The sequence below is a fragment of the Ambystoma mexicanum genome, chromosome 11, assembly GCF_040938575.1.
Source record: "Ambystoma mexicanum isolate Mex_15411 chromosome 11, UKY_AmexF1_1, whole genome shotgun sequence".
NCBI lineage: Eukaryota > Metazoa > Chordata > Amphibia > Caudata > Ambystomatidae > Ambystoma > Ambystoma mexicanum.
The window spans coordinates 1,354,156,408-1,354,174,108 of record NC_090934.1 but is presented as its reverse complement, the minus strand read 5'-3'; the positions used below and the strand labels follow the sequence as shown (position 1 = coordinate 1,354,174,108).

The 17,701-nt window shown below is 45.2% G+C and overlaps 1 protein-coding gene across 5 annotated transcripts in view; it reads right to left on the bottom strand.

The window, feature by feature from the left end:
* The window catches only part of TCF12 (transcription factor 12), a 1,064,187-nt gene that overhangs the window by 671,400 nt on the left and 375,086 nt on the right, over window positions 1-17,701 (bottom strand). For all 5 annotated transcript variants that reach the window (XM_069624898.1, XM_069624900.1, XM_069624899.1 and 2 more), the window contains one exon: window positions 9,879-9,981. In XM_069624898.1, coding sequence (XP_069480999.1) covers window positions 9,879-9,981 — 103 coding nt within the window. The remainder of the gene's footprint in view (window positions 1-9,878; window positions 9,982-17,701) is intronic.

Genomic DNA, 17,701 nt, shown 5'->3' with positions numbered 1-17,701 from the left:
GATGAACAGTCTGGAAAATCTAGTTTAAAAGACAGACTAGTAAACGAACGCTAGCGAAAGCCAGAGAGGGAAAAGGGAAGAAAGTCTTCCGAGGATGCAAGTGCGTCCGGCCCCGATCGTGCGGAGAAAAGGACTGATGGCGATGCATGGGGCGGAGCCAAGATGGGCGGGGTTACGGCCGCGTGCCGGGCCCCGCGCAGGAAAGAAGGACGACACATTTTTGAAAAAAATGTGTATGCTTTTTACAAAGTGCTCCGGTCCCGTCCCACAGGACGGAGAGATGTCCCCATAAGTATGGAGGAAAGGGTACGGGACTTAGGAGTAAAATAATAATTCTTGATCAGTGGCTCTCTACGCACCCTTCACTGAGCTAGTATGCTCATCTGTCTCCTTACTTTCTTCCATTCCCACCTTTGTGCTACCCACACTGCACTGGGTAATATCTTGACACGTGTAATTGCTTCTTTCAATCGGCGTTTAGCCTGTATCTTGTTAGGCAGCTTGAAATCTTAATGTCTTGCTCTGCCTGCTACATGCGTTCCGATGCTGCAGCTTTCAAATAAGCTCTCACTGCCTCAGGGGCAGCGTGTGCGGGTCTCCGTTATCACTGCTTACCCCCAAGCTACTGCTTGGATTCGGCACATTCCACTAGAAAGAAACAACGTGTCATGTGTGATGCGGCTGAGCTCCGCCTCCCACGGAGTGCACTGCTTCACTCTGCCACTCCGCTCGCTCAGAGCCGAGCAGGTCCCTGGGTGTGCTTGCAGTAAAGCATGGGACTCGCTCAGTCTGGAGCTGCATGCGCCACCTCCTGAATTGGGCACCGCAAAATCTTTGCTGTCAGTAACACCTTGCAGGGAATGCCACAAACTCTAAATAATTGAAACGAGTATGGTGAAGTCTGCGCCGGCATAAACACATTTCAGAGAAAGATGCAACTCCGAAGTAAGTTTACCTGATGTCGCCCAACATTACACGCACGCGTGCCGACCTATTCTGCAAAACAACCATAAACCAATGCATTACACGCTATATATAGCGCTCTACAGTAAACGTATGAACTAATCTTGCTGAAGAGCAGGAAGAGGTGCAGTTAATTACAGGAAGTGGCTAGAGGCCAAGGACAGGAACTGGAATGAACTACATTTAGGAGTCTGATGAAAGGGAAATGTAGTTTAAGAAAGAAAAAAAGAAGAGAAATTGATATTTTCTATTCATTTGTTCAAACTGATGAAGAGTAGATTAAAAGAAGTTGAGGAAATGTTCGCCTACGGTCTTGACATAGAATCTGCCTAAATTCTTTATAAATTTGGGTGAAAATAGTATTAACACTGTACACGAATGAGATGTGTTTAGGCTCCAGATAACCGTAAACTGAGAGTACATACACAATACATTTCAAAATATGCAAATTAAGGAGTGATGGCAGTTACAAACTCCAAAATAAAAACAAATAAAACTGCCAACAACTGAACATGACCAATAGACAGGTAACCTTTAATCAGGATTAAATCAGAAATTGCAACGGCTTCCGCGAAAAGCAAGGCACTGCCCCTTTAAGAAGCTAAACATCTCTAACATTTCCTTACCAAGTATCAACTGGAAGACTACTGAGATCAGAATTACTTATTATATGTGAAAATTCGAAACGTAAAGAGACAGCAAACTAGAAAATTGCTGCCTGTTATGTAAGCACAATATAAAAAATTTAAATGCATTTAAGAACTGAAAATAAAACCTCATTGTATTGTAATTTTTAACACAAAGATTTACCTCACTCCAACCTTTATCCGTTCAGAATTCTAAAAACTTCAGAGAAGCGGTAGCCCGTCGTCACTCCCCCATAACTGCCTTACCCTCACCTAACTCGTACTGAACACCACCAATTCCTTCTTGCTGCAGCACAAAATATTTCCCCTTCATAGTGCCACTGGGTTCTTTAAAATTGAAACAGTTTTCATTTCTCAGGTTCTATTTCAATTTTTTTTTTAGATTTTTCATTTGACTTTTTGAGAACTGTACCTTGAAGCCGTTATTGTGTAATTAATACATCTTTTATCATGTGCTTAACAGCGGACACCAGACTCTAAGTGCAAGACCAGGATTCAAACCTGTGCTACTCTGCGTTGCCCTGCTACCAAGAAAAACACTTTGTCCTTGAAATAGTGAACTGGAAACCACACATTTAGGTCGTTTGTGTAGTGTGCAAGTTTGTTAGGAACAGTGTTGGTCAGAATGTTGCAATGCGCAGGCGTCCACAGCAGGTCTTATTGTTTCTACTTATAACAGTGCGAACCCAGGAGTGAGGCTCATCTGTCAGTGTTTCTCAAATGTTTAACAAGCCAGACACAAAGGGGTCTTTGGATATTTCAAGAACCAGCAGCATTTGGAACGATGAGGGGGGTACACCTAGAACACAGGACATTATGGCGGGGTGGTAGCAAGCAACGTACTTTCCACAGTGCTCGAATGATAGCTCTAGGGCAAGACAACACACAGCAACGCAGGTTAGAATCCAGTTAAGAGACTGGTTTCCGGCATTAAACTGGTTATAAAAGTTTAATATATAGTACTCAAACCAACTGCAATCACTGCATAATGTGATAGTCCAGTACGGTGAATTGATTTGGAGAAGAGAGAGAGAGAACAAGAAGAACAAGTTACTTTCTTACCTGGTAACGTTCTTTCGATGGGATGGTCCGACGACGTATTCCATATCTATGACGTGTAATCACCACAGCTGTGCTGCTTCGGAAACTTTTTTCGACGTCTGCGTCCTGCGTCGATGCGCCGTCGTCGAGGACCTCCTCCGACGTCATCCGATGTGATAAGTAGGACACACGTAGCCTCAGTTGTAGTTTTTTCCCCCAGAACGTGTGACATTAGCCAACTGCCAGTAAGACACAAAGCCTTGCGTAACGTAAGCTGCAATCGCAAAAGAAATTCTGCAGCGGGGAAGGCAGGGAGGGAGCGATATGGAATACGTCGTCGGACCATCCCATCGAAAGAACGTTACCAGGTAAGAAAGTAACTTGTTCTTCGAGGGGATTGGGTCCTCCAACGTATTCCATACCTATGACAGACTCCCAAAGCAGTACCAGAGCAAGGAGGAGGGAAAGAATTTAGAATCAAAATTTAGAATTGCCAATCAAATAGCAGAGCAAAGGACCGCCTTGCCAAAGGCCAGATCCTGTCCTCGGATGGAATCGAGAGAATCGTGACGTACAAATGTATGTACTGAAGCCCAGGTGGCTGCATCACAGATGTTGCGAATAGGAACACCCCTCTGCAGGGCAGTAGATGCAGCCATACCCCTGGTAGAATGGGCCCGCAAGCCAGCGGGTCCTTACCCGCCAAGCGGTAACACTCCGAGATGGCTAAAATAATCCAGCGAGACAAAGTCTGTTTCGTCACAGCTTGCCCCAAACGCTTTCCAGCGTAACCAATAAAGAGTTGATCGTCCACTCTGACCCGGGACATGCGTGAAACATAAAAGCTTAAAGCTCTCCTAGGATCAAGCCTATGGAGCCTCTCCTCTTCCTTACCAGGATGCGGAGGAGGATAGAATGCCGGAAGAACAACCTTCTGGGCCAAATGAAATTCCGTCACTACCTTCGGAAGAAAAGAAGGACGAACTCTAAGGACAACCCTGTCCTTGTGAAATACAGTGAAGGGTGGCTTAACTGAAAGTGCCTGTAACTCACTCACTCTGCGAGCGGAAGTAACCGCAACTAAAAACACAGTTTTCAGAGTTAACAGCCTCAAAGGGCAAGAATGTAAAGGCTCAAACGGAGCACCCATAAGAAACTTAAGAACAAGGTTTAAATCCCAACCGGGCACCAGGAAAGGTGACGGAGGGAACACATTAGTGAGCCCTTTCAGAAACTGTGAAATTAAAGGGATTTTAAAGTAGGAACACTCTTCAGATGAGCGCTTAAAGATGGACAGCGCCGCCAGGTAACCTTTTATGGTACCCCACTTGCAAGCCCCTTTGGGCCAAAGAAAGTAAAAAGGACAGAACCATGGGGATGTCACATGCAAAAGGATCCACATTCTGAACTCTGCACCAGTCGCAGAACTTACGCCAACGGCAACGGTACAGAGACTTTGTTGCTGGCCTTTGGGCCGAGAGAAACACCTCCATCACGTCTTCAGGGAGGTGCCAATCCTTATACCTCAACCTTTCAGAAGCCAAGCGTGAAGGTTGAGGGGTCTGACCTCTGGATGGAGAACCTGACCCCCCTCCCGTGAGAGCAAATCGTCTCGGTAGGGATGACGACGTGGAGGGCAGATGGACAAGTCGAGAAGGTCCAGGTACCACGTCCTCTGAGCCCACGCCGGAGCAATGAGGATCATCCGGGAACCGAACTTCAGTAACCTCCGCAGCACTTGCAGGATGACGGGGACTGGAGTAAACACATACAGCAGCGGAATGACCACTCCACCACGCACGCGTCTCCTAAGGCTCCTTTTGGAGGAAATTCCCGCGAGCAGAACCTCTCGCACTTCCGGTTGACACTGGAGGCGAAGAGATCCACTTGAGGGGTCCCCCAAAGGGCGAAGATCTCCAGGAGAATCTCCTGAGCCAACTCCCACTCGTGAGGGCGGCACCTGAACCGGGTCCGACATCCTGCCGGAGGACTGCGACCATTGCATCTTGAGTGCCCACTGCAAAGATCTCATCCGCAGGCGAGCCTCTGGCACCAGAAGAATGCAGGATGCCTTGAGGCCGAGCAACCTCAAGAACTCGAACGTTGGGAGCGTCTGGGCATGCTGAAACTTGTGCACCATCTGCTGAATGTGAAGAGCCCTCACCTGGGGAGGAAAACACTGCCCCAGGGAAGTGTCGAGCACTGCTCCGATGTACTGGAGCCGCTGTGTTGGCATCAAATGGGACTTCCTTCACAGGCTGGGCTTCTCCCTCAATTTAAAGGAGTGGCAGGTGACGGACAGATGATCCAGGACTTGCTCGGGAGAGCTCCCCCTGATCAACCAATCGTCCAGGTAGGGGTAGACGTGAATCCCTCCTTGCCTGAGATGCGCTGCCACCACCACCATGAGCTTGGTGAAAACCCTCGGGGCGGAGGTCAATCCGAACGGCAGGACCCGAAACTGAAAGTGCGAGTCGCCAACCGCGAACCTCAGGTACTTCTTGTGCTTGGGATGGATCGGCACATGGAAATAAGCATCCTTGAGGTCGAGAGACACCAACCAGTCCTGAAGCTGAAGGGCCTGGAGGACTTGAGAGAGAGTAACCATCTTGAACTTGTCCTTCCTGAGGAGTTTGTTCAAACCACGCAAGTCCATGATGGGTCTCAATCCCCCGTCTTTCTTCGAAATCAAAAAATAAGGGGAATACCATCCCTTGTTCCTCTCCGCTACAGGCACCAGATCTATGACGCCTTTCTCCAGCAGAGCTTGAATTTCCTGCGCAAGGAGCGGATCCGGACTCTGCAAAGAGGTTCCCCGGTGGATTGTCGCGAGGCCTGTGCCAAAAGGGAAGACAGTAGCCGTGGGTTATGATCTCCAGAATCCACACATCTGAAGTAATGGCACGCCACTCTACAAGATGCTGCGCCAGCCTTCCCCCAACCGGCGAACCATGGGACATGGCCTCATGACTGAGTGGTAGTGGCTGCATCGTTACCTGAGGGCAAAGAGGCAACTGCCCGAGCGGCCTTGGCACCACGGGTACCCTGTCGTCCACCTCTGGTACCCCTGCATTGGCCTCTTTGACTGCCAGCTCCTCTCGCTTTACTGAAGGACGAGTAATAACGAAAGGAACCACCCCTCCATTGCTGTCCCCTAGGATGAAAAGGCGGAGGTTGGCGAACTGCAGCGCCCAACGACTTCGCTGCAGCTTTTGAGGTCTGCAACCTCTCAAGGCTCTAGTCAGCCTTGCTGCCAAAAAGGTGTTCACCGTCAAAGGGCATGTTGATGAGCCGGGACTGCACATCAGGAGCAAACCCCGACTTCCGCAACCACGCAAACCTGCGTATCACGGTGCTCGCCGCCATGGACCTGCTGACGCATTCAGCCATGTCCAAACCCGACTGAACGGACTCACACATGGCATCCTTACCATCCTAAACCATAGCAAGGAAACCATCCCGTTCGTCCCCTTCGGGAATATGTTCAGCCGCTAACGCAACACAGTTCCACAGAGTGTGTGTGAAACGAGACAAGGCACAAATGGAGTTGGCCGCCTGAAGCGCCATACCACCAGAAGAAAATACTTTCTTCGCCCAGCCATCAAAACGTTTGTCGTCCCTATCAGGAGGGATGGTAGGGTACGACGCCTGCTTTGCCGGGGCCGTGGCCGCCTGTACCACCAAACTCTCCGGAGTGGGGTGCCTGGTCAAGTAGCAGGGGCCGCTACTGGCTGGATGGTATTTTCGCGACAAGGACCTGCCCACCGCCGGGAGACTCTCCGGAGCAGTCCAAGCCGCCGCCACCCTTCTCTGTAAAGCCATATGGAACGGCATTACCGGGTCAGTTGGGGGACCAACATCAAGGATGTCCGTAAGATCATCCTGCACAAACTCCCCTGGGGGAGCAGACCATCCCAAGTACTCGGAAACCCTAGCCATAAGGCGCCGGTACGAGGAATCGGCATGAGAGCCAGGCTCAGGCCTACAAAACTCCACCTCCGGAGAGGTGTCCAGTCCACTGGCATCATGCAGTGACTGCCTCAAATCGTCAAACTGACTATGGCCCGAGACAATTTCATCTGGAACCTGACTAGGAACCAGGCCATCAGAATCCTCATCCACCTCCGAAATATATTCCAGGTGGCGAAAAGAAGGCACCCGAGAGTGCGTGCTCTTAACCAGAGCCTTCCTAGGGGGTTCCCCTGTGCCACGGGGTATCTCCGACACCCCGGCCTCGAAAGGCGTCGAGTAAATCGGCGTCGAAGTCAGATGCAGCGCCGCCAGCATCGACGGCGTCGACACAGTCCTCGAAGCCGGAGCTCCGAGCGTGTCCTTCGACGACCTGAGCGTCGACGACTTCGATGACTTCCTCGGAGCCTCGAGAAAGCCTGTCGACGCCCTCAACGCCTCAGACGTCGATGTCTTCCTCGAAGACATCACAGGTGCACATGGTCTCGAACGCGTCGAGGACCGGGACCTGGAACGGGTACGACGCGAACGAGTCCCCTTGTCCGAACAGGACGTCTCCCGTGTCTCGTGCCGACCACTCTTGCGAGAGGTGTCTCTCGACCTCTCACGACCGACCCCACTCGGGTGCGCGGACGGCTCAGTACCCTGCGACTCGAGAATCGCCAGCATTTTCTTCCCGAAGGAAGCCCATTCCTCTGGCGTTGCACGGCTGGTGGGGTAAGCGACATGCCGGGCAGAGTCCTCCGAAGAGGACCTGGAAGACGACTGCTGTCGGCGCTTCCGAGAATGCCTCGAAGAGGCCGAGGAGTGGTGAGACCGACTCCTAGAAGGAGACCCACGAGACTTCCGACGATGACGCGGAGAGTCTCCTCTCGAATCATCCATCGAAAGCCCTGCAGACTTCGACTTCCGGGGCTTGGACACCCGACCTACCGACAACAACTTCTAACGTTCACGTAAGGCTTTGGACGTGAGCGACTGGCAGTCGATAGTCATCCGTGTCGTGGGCCTCCCCGAGGCACCAGAGGCAGGCGTCGTGCGAGTCCGTCACCGACATCTTGGACCCACACTCCCCGCACTTCTTGAAGCCCGGACGCGGGGTCAAAGACGAAGTAGAAGACATCTTCACACGAAGGATTTCCTCACAAAAACGAACAGGTTCAAAGAACCGAGAAGAACAGAACTCCAAAGAGTCGAGGCGTTAACCGAGATTCACGAAGCAACACGTTCGCGGAAAAAACGGAACTGAGGCTACGGGCGTCGTGCGTCCTACTTATCACATCGGATGACGTCGGAGGAGGTCCTCGACGACGGCGCATCAACGTCATCGACGCAGGACGCAGACGCCAAAAAAAGTTTCCGAAGCAGCACAGCTGTGGTGATTACATGTCAGACATGGAATACGTCGGAGGACCCAATCCCCTATAAGTACATTTACCAATCAATCCTATATGTTTATATAAATTCTGCCATTTTGCCATTCAATATTTTATGTCCACACACTAAGACAAAATGTATTTTCAAGCAAAAATGTCAGATGTTAAGTTTGCTTATAACATGTGAACAAGCGGAACACGCTCATCAATGATCAGTATGAAAACTAATGCTAAAGTGATTCACAAGTTACACATTAAATAACATTAACCTTTTCAGTGCTGCCACCCTGAACTCCACTAATCCACTGTAGAAGAGTTCCCGGATCAAAGTAAGTGCTCACCGAGTGCCCCATTGACTGTGATGGGAGGACTAGGAGCTACCCTGCATTTCCTGAAAGTGTTGAAAACTGGGACGACTTCTCAGATTATTATAAAGACAGTTAGGCTCATAAAAGCTCTCTAAGGGTTAATAGTGGAACGCATTTTCTACCCTTTTCTGCTTTTTGTAGCTACCGTTTTTGCATAAAGGATATGAAAGGCTTCCAAAAGAATATGACTGACACCAGTATTAGATAATCAAATTGTCTTGCAAATCTTACATTTATAAAGGGTTATCCTAAGATCACAAAAGAGGTCCCATACACAAGAAATCCAATATCCCCCCTAAACGGATGTCAACTTACGCACGAGCCCAAAGAGTAAGATGGAGGCTAGAAGCGGACCTTTGCATATGAAGCACTTTGCCCACAAACACGTTAATTAAGGATAACAGGCGTTAGTTTAAAAGGCAAGAATACACGAATGCCATCAATAGAACGCATGTCCAAACAGCAATGACTTGGCAGGAAAACTTCACATTCAAACACTAAAATCAATGGAAGAATGACGTCACATGCTAAAACAATGGTCTTGACAAGTCATCAAAGGCAGCAGTTTACACAATATATTCTGCACCACATAAGGGAACGTTCCTCTAGGCGTGCAAACCAATTTTGCATTCTGCCGAAATAAATATTTTAATGTAAGCCTTGTTGGATTACAAGTCCCGCACAGGCTTCCGGATGTTCCCATCTACCTCTAAACAGAATGTAATGTGGCAATCACAGGTGCAGCTCATAAATTAAATAAAAAATAGAAAATGCACATTGACAGCTTTAAAAGCTACAGCGTTGACAAACCACAAACAAAATTGACAATTAGGACATTTAATAAAAACAGTAATTATGAGCGGGTAGAGAAATACCAAAAGCGCTCTTGGAAATTAGGTAAGTGAGAATACTATAAACTCCGAACGAATTACAGCTCATTAGTGTTCTTCAGTATTCGCTCATCGGGGAGTGGAGTGATCTCGTTGCCAACAGGTGTGCTTCCAATTAAACAATTGTACACATTTTCCCCAAGAAGAGAAAGCTAGTGGAAAGGTCGGGGGAAAAAAAAACTGCTCATGACTCGCTTGTACTTATTCTTCCAGCAATGGCTTTGCCACCCAATTGCAGCGCAAGGCACCAACTCAACATACCTTACACATGTATTCATTTATGAGAAATGCACGACTTTATATCTGGTTGGCTTCTTTCCCCCTTATCCATATTGATATATGATATGATAGGCTATTTATAACGCGGTTAATACCCAGAGGTTTCTAAGCGCGGACCCGGGGATCGAACCTGTGTTTCGTGTTGCCTTGCTCCCAAGGCGAGCACATTGCCGATGAGCTATCCTCCCGTGACTATTGCGTCACTTATTACATTGCCCGGCAAGGAAAGACAGACCCTACTACAATGACATTGATTTCCAAGTACTGAAGAGTCGAGCATCGGGCACTACATTAAACATTGTAAAATCATTCACGTTTTCAGGAGTTACACGAAGAATTACTTACCGATTAGATTGGCGTTTATGAAAGGTGTCGGGGACAATCCTTCATGGGGACCTAATCGACCGTCATTCAAGTGCTCAACGTAATGAGGGCTGTCTGCAAAACCCTAGGGAAAGAATACCAGAGAATTAGGGGGATTATTTGGCAGTGCTGCTAATGGAGTGTAATGACTATCCTAATTAATGCATATTGTAATTTTTTACTGTCACTGACAAAAATGTTAGCACTAAAATCTTGCAAAGATGCGACCTGAGTGTATGCCCTCTTGGTTGAGTAACTACAAAACAACTTCACGTTAACTAACAACAGATACATCACAGTCGTTATTGATAAAAATGCATGAATACTTCAATACAATTATATAATGGGTACAATTGCAGTGCAACCAAATGAAATTCAGGCATGGCCAGGAATTCAATTTCACATCCATGAGCAATGAGTAAATGTCACAAAGCGGCAATGCTACCTACTGTGGGGATTATTATACTCCTAGCCCACAGCGCCCCCTTCTTCCATATTTAGGGGTAATTCTCCTCTGGGAATGGGATCAGAGCAGCACATTAAACTAAAAGATAAAAGGCCAAAGTCCATCGCCAGCTCACGCCTATCACGTCAGTCCTTTTTGCACAATACATAACAGTGTTAATACTTCTGAGGTGCGTGGGCAGTGTGGAGTTAGGGAGACTAGGTCTGTCCCCCCCAAAGGTGATGATGAGGCAGACAAGTGATTTAATCCGAGCTGTCCTCTAGATAAAACATTGGAGCCCTGGAGACTCGGGTTAGGCCAGTATCAGATCTCTTGGTTTCTATGAAAGACCAACACAATATTCTGCAAAACGTTGGGGTGAGTTGCAAGGACCTCCGCATCCATGTGAATACTTGGTTCTATAGGAATCTGGCTGGATGCCAGTCTCTGCCAAATACAATGTGAAGGAGAGATCACAATCTAGTTCAGCTGCAAATTAGTTCCTCCCCTTACAAATGCATCCATTTACTGCCAAACGGGGGTCTAGTGGAAAACTTGGGGGCTGTCCTTGGAAGCTGCATGTTCTTCTGTGATAGATTTTAATGGCCATGCACTTGTTCCTCAGGATCCAGGGCACTAAGGAAAAATTGGGGAGGAACTGACAGAACACCCTGCCCTCCTTGCACGCAAAGGCACAGCTTGAGGGCCAACAGATCAGTCTGACATCTGATGAAGGTCCCAGTACCAAAACTTGAACAGTCACATTGATGTTAAGAGAATCCTTTTGTCCAGCTTGCAGTGGTGTAAGTTTGTGAACCCCTCTCTGTACCCGTACTAGTGGAGAGGGAGATGACGCTAAAGCACTGTAGGTCCCATTTCAGCAGGAAAGCTCCTCCCAGTGAATCAGTCCACCTGCCCCCCATGAGGCATACAGATGTCTTTTCTGTTGGATTAGGAAAAAACAAACATTCACCAAAGGAATCCGCCAAAATCGGAAGATCTGATCCAGCTGCATACATTTGATAAACAAAAAAACCTAGAACTGCGCCCCCCCCCCCTCAGAGTTAGTGGAATTATTAAAGACATCTGTGACAGAACACTGAACCATATAACTTACTCGTCAAGAGCCAATTATCACTAACTAGACAATTGCAAAGATTGAGGCCTGGTACATCAATAGTGTCAAAGCATACCTAGCTTTCACACCATTACAAAGCGCACCGTTAGAGGATCTCCTGGCTTCAGACCTTAAATATAAAGCACAAGAAACAATCTCATTGAAGGTGGGTCATGTGGTTCACCACGCTCACAAATCAGGTGTGATTAGCTAACTCAGTTGCCTAATGTATCACATTATGTTGTACTGCGGGAAGGAGGGGAGGGAGGAGGGGGAGTTCAGTCTGAATTATCATGCAGTTCCACTCCATATGTATCACTTTCTCCAGTCAACACACACATTTAAATTCCCCCAGAGCATATACACATGCATCAAATGTTTATGCATAAACTTGTGTAATGTTTGTTAAAGTACTAGCGCTTTAAGTACAAAACACATTGTGTATAGGCGCATTATAAATAACCAATAAATACATTCAAATAAAAAAATATACAGAAACTGTGGCAAGCGACATTAGCCTGGCTACTGTTAAATTTTCCAGGCAAAAATAACTAACATGTAAAGCAGGTATTCAATTCATATACATTATAGGATAAAAGATTTGACTGATTTCCGCTCAGAAGCTAGAGCCTGGTATTTCAAATCATTGACATAAATTACATTTGCATAACCTTGTGGCTACAACGCTTCCACAGCTAGTGGCTTTATCAGCCAAATGAGCAACCTGCAAAGCAGTTAAGTGTTCCCAAATATGAAAAGCGATCACCGAATGACCATCCAAAAAAACTGCTACAGAAATGTGTAGATTTACAAGGCAACAAAGAGCACTAGCGGCTTTGTGATTAGCTCAAATATAAAAACCACAAAGTGTGACCAGCGACAGTTCCACTACTCCTGCACCTCTGATAATGTACAGCACACAATCAGGCAAATTTGTATACTTGGTGGTATACCCTCGGTTGGGTGGCGATAGAGCTGAGAAACCCATTTCAACTAAAGTTGAATGCTTAGGAAGTAAGAAGAGAAAATGGCAGTGTACCTCTGCCCAAATAAGCAATCAAAGTTGAAAGATTAGCATGAGCTGCAGTCTTTGGCAAAGTAGATATTTTGTAATTATAATCTATTATGGAACTGAACGAAAGCTTTGTACACGGAAAACCATGTAATCAAAATTAACCTTCAAAGACATTTGAAACGTGTGAAGGGTCAGGAAAGAAACTTGCACACAGATGATTCAGGTTTTCGGACAGACTTTCGTTGAAGGGAAATGGGTGTGGAAAATGCCTCTCTGTCCCTGTACTAAAAAGTATTTTCCCTACCTAAAAGAAAGCAAATGGGTAAGTAATATGTCAAGATGTCCAAAGCAAACTGTCCCATGTCCAAAACACTATTCTAATCTTCATGCTCTAAAAATCAATTATAAGCCGGTCAGATAGCACAGCGAGTAGACCGCTCGGTTTGACATCTGTGCAGAGCCTGCTGACATAGGTTCGAATCCCGGCAGGGCCAAACTCTCAGCCTTTCATCCTTCTGAGGTCCATAAATGAGCACCACACACACCGTGGGAAATGAGCAGCGCTCAGATACCAGAGGGTTCATTGCGCTATATAAATGCCCTAACAAACCAACAAGGTGAAAAGGGAAAGGTCTTTGGCCTTGGAAGGTGTACAAATGTTCAAAAGGAAAATGCTTCAGCTCCAACACAATAGTTGCAGGAGGATAACGTTCACAATTCCAGAGAGTGGTTCCCTTAAGTTCCTTTAGATCAAATATAATTAATGGCAATTAACTTGGCTGGCAATATGAATCTTGAGAGACTATCTGGTGTACTCCCCTGCCAGGTTTCTTCTTACTCCTTGATTTATCCCAATCACACTCTTGGGTTACTTTCTGATGTATCCTTATCAGGATTTTCTCATGCAGTTTGATAGATTCTCCAATTTGCCTTTACCCGGTATACTCTCCAGCCGGGATTCTCTCATATGCAACACTTCTTTTCATTATATATAAACACTTGACTTGTAATGCCTGGTGTACTCTCCGGCCAGGGCTTTTCTCATGTGTATTGAGCACACTTGTAAACTTGACAGTCTTTTATATTTATTATGCCTTGTTTAAGAAATGTACTTTTTGTTCCTTCTCATTTGCTTAGTTTGCTTTTGGCCCCATTGCCGAAATGCCCCAGTGTTCCCTTTTCCCTCGGGTGGACTCACTGGTTTTCTGCAGTGGGAATGGCTACTCCTGCGGTGAACCTGCAGCGGTAAGTTGGCATCCCGCTGCCTTCGGCTCACCGCCTCTGCTTCATGGTTGCTGTCCTTCCCACGGCTCTTGCTTGCCTGTTCCACAGTCCTCTGGGCTCCAACAATGCAGAGGCTGCTGTTTGGTACAGCTGCACGCCAGTAGGCCATCGTCTTTCCTTTGGCGTTCCCGCGGGTTACAGATCTCTGCAGTCTGCCTCCTTCGGTTTCTCCAATGAGCCGGTTGGCACCACAGACCTCGCATTCGCCCAGCAGTCCCTCAGTCCACACAGAGGACCCTACCTGTCCAGCCAGCTCCTTCCTGTCAGCTGGCTGTGTTGTTTAAATGTCCTACCAGCCAATATGTACACTCAGCTTATGTTCTGGGCCTTCATTAATCTTCATAAATCGGCTCAGCTTCTTCTTGGCAATACTTTTATCCTTAGAAGAATGGAAGTCAGTTTGTGATAACTTGTAAGCAGAGTCTGGGAAGATGTTCAGTAGTTTTAAAATGGCAAATTTGATGATTTTTATGCAGAGTTTGAAGACGTATTTTCAGTAGTTTTGGAGAGGTAATGAGGAGAGTTATAACAGTATGCCATTAAGGCATGGAGAATGGAAGGTGTATCCTCAAAATTAAAATGGGCATTCCATGTCTCACCCGATGATGTCAGGACATTACCCTGTGGGTTACCCCCACCCTAATGTGTTCCTCCCTCATATAGCTGCCCCCCAGAGTCAGGATCAGGTAGCGGCTGCTGTCCCCTGGCCACATGGGGGGTGAAGCCGCCACCGGGGAAGAAGTGATGACACCATCGGATTCATCACATACGCCAAAAAACATGTCACCTTAGGAATTTCTCTAAACCATGCGGTTATTCAAATATGGCCAAATATCTCACCATAGTGAGACAGCATTCAAGATATTTGCTGCTTCAAACCATACTTTTAAAATTCACATTCACAAAGACTTTAAAAATATATTTCTAATATTTCCATTTGGCTTCATTTCGTTTTCTCTTGTATCTATAGCATCAGGCTGCTCACTCAACTTAACCATTTATTTTATAGAACAAATCGACATTGCAATCTGCATCCAATGGCATGCAACTTCTCATCTTAATTAAATGTTATGTCATAGTTCTAACTAATAGTTCTATTACCAATATGCGAAGGCATACTCCTTTTTTGCGTGCCTCGTCCTACATTTTGTCTTTATATGCCTCTTCATCCAAACATAGTTCAAAATTGACTTTACAAGCTGTGAAAAAGCACAGAATAGCGGTAAATTGTAAGATTTTCTTAAATATAATTTCAAGTAGGATATTTATCGATTACAAGAATTCCAATGCACACAATTAAACAATTCATGAATATAATATAAATCCTAAATAAATGCACTGCAAACTGGGGTCTTTGAGAAAGACATGAATATCCTTATAAATGTACAATAGAGGTAAAGGCATTCACGAACAGAGGTTTTAAGTTCCCCCTTTCCATGTGTGAGAACGTTGTCCAGTGTCATGTAAACTGGCATCAGAATGCAGAAATTAAAGCCTTCTGTGGCAGCTTTGTAAAATTTAGACAATGGTATGTTCACCAAATTACCCACACGTGCAGCCTTGCCTCTTGATAAAAGTACCACAGAATTGCTATATAACATTTGCCAACAATTCCACTACTTTATAAAATCCTAAAATCCATCTGGGCAAAACTTAACACTGCCTTGCAACTAATAGCTACAATCATCTAAAGTGGTGTCTTGTTGCATTGGAATGAAATACTGAAAGCCAAAGGACTGGCAACAATTTATATGTTATTTGAAAATTATAATGTATATGTTCATTATAATGTATATGTTACTTGAAAATGATCTACAAGCATAAAGTACCCAGTGCCAGTTTCCACATTAACAGGAAACCATTAAGGAATCAAAGTGTTATTTCTTTCTTTTTTCAATGGTAAAGAGAAATCGAATGGGCTACACTGTTCAAACATAGGTCGGAAAAATACTCTAACTGTACTTGTAAAAGCAAACCCTTTACAGGCTTAAATGGCGTGTTTCAAATGGAGCAAGTCCGCATTTAAATAGGAAGAAATTGAAAAATGAGTATACATTGCAGTGTGCCCTTTATTCAGGATATGTACAAAAGAAAGGAAAGAAGATGCCATACGGTTTTTATATAGAATGGCTTGTGCAAGGTCAGCACATAAGTAAACAAGATTTTCATGTATAGGAAATCATATGTACTGAATAGGATTGGCCATTGATGTTTTTGTTAGCTCTCCAGTCCACTCCCTGCATGCCTTGCTGAATGGAAGGTGGGTTGAAGTTCAAGAGATCAGCTTAGCCATCATGAGAAACCAGACCTACGATGAGTCAAGAAACCCTTTAAAAGGTCCAAAACAAAGACATTCAAGGACAATGATTAATGTGATGCCTCCTACACATATGGGCTCACCTTATGGGACATATTTAAGGAAAACTATATTTAAATTGCCGCAAGGCTGAATCCACCGTTTTCTGCAAAGATATACTGACTACATAGCTGGAGCCATTTTTTCCATATTTCCCAGTTTCAAGGAAGATTATTTCACTTAAGATTTGAAAGTTGAACTAGGCCTTACAATAAACTTCCAGATGGCGCCATAAATGGTTCTCAAAGAAAGGAAACCTGGCAGCAAACCATATTAATCAATAGTTGAAAGAAACAGCTGACCCCTAGACTTTCATAATTTAAATAATGAAACTTAAAGATAGAACAGGCCTAAGAAATGCATTTAAGAACACTTTTTGCATAAAACCACAACCATGTGTCCTATAATCAAAGTGAAATGTGTTTCTCTATAAAACATCACTGAATATGTGTAGGAGTCTTTTAAACACAATTATACATATTAGCTGTTGCATATTTCATCACACATATTCAGGTCAAGCATCTCTAAATTCGTAAGGACAACAGGAATTCAGAATTTCACATTGCATACATTTTTCAGGTTGCTACGATGAGACCTGGAATAAAACAGGATTTGGAATTCAGAAGTGTCAAAGCATACAGCACCCACCTTTTGCCATGTTACAAAATAGGATCAATCTATGAAAATAAAGGGAGTATTTTCTGGAGTGCCTATTTGTTTACGAAAGCAGATGGACGATTTGACCAATAGAAAAGTGTGAGGTAATGATGGTATAGTGAAGGAATAATTCCTAATATAAAAAAATAAACACAAATATAGATAGCTTGGATTTTTAAATCTTCCAAGAAGGGGAGGACCTGTTCCAAATGGACGAGTGCTGATATTGAATAATACATGGAGACTAAAATGTATTGTCCATGCGGGAGCCTGAAGCAGATTTACACTAGACAGACCTGCTTTCCTAAAAGAGGAAAAGAAATTGGAAGGGGCCAGCCGATTGGGATGCTAGGAACGCTTGGGGGTCTCTGCACCTTCAACAATGATTCAAATGAGTATGAATATTCCCCAATGTAATTGGGCATACGTTCTCTGGAATCATTTCTCTGCTTAATCCCAGGAGTGGGTGGATTTGGGGGATATCTTCCACTATGGGGAGTGAATTCAGCATGCAAAGTGGAAATTGCTCCCTGCATTCAAAACCAAACTAGATGTGCTTTCCATAGGAAAAAAAGAACATTTCTGTAAAGATAAAGTGCAGCTCTTTCTAAATCCAAAACCAACCAACAGCTGTAGTCTGACATCAGATTTGTAGAAGGGTGCACAGAAAATGATGCCATAATGAATTACATTAACACCTCATCTTGACGCATAACATCACACAATAGGGGAAGGCCCTACACCATTGGAACCAGATCCTCAGAGTAAAGTAGGAGGGGTATTTTTTCCTCTATTAGACCATCATAAAACTATATTGCAATGTTTAATGTGCGAACCATTACAAAGTGCATTTTAAATTGTTATAAGTGTCCTTTAACACACATGCCTGCAGATCCTAATGAACCCTACCTTACTTTGTATTTCATGTCCA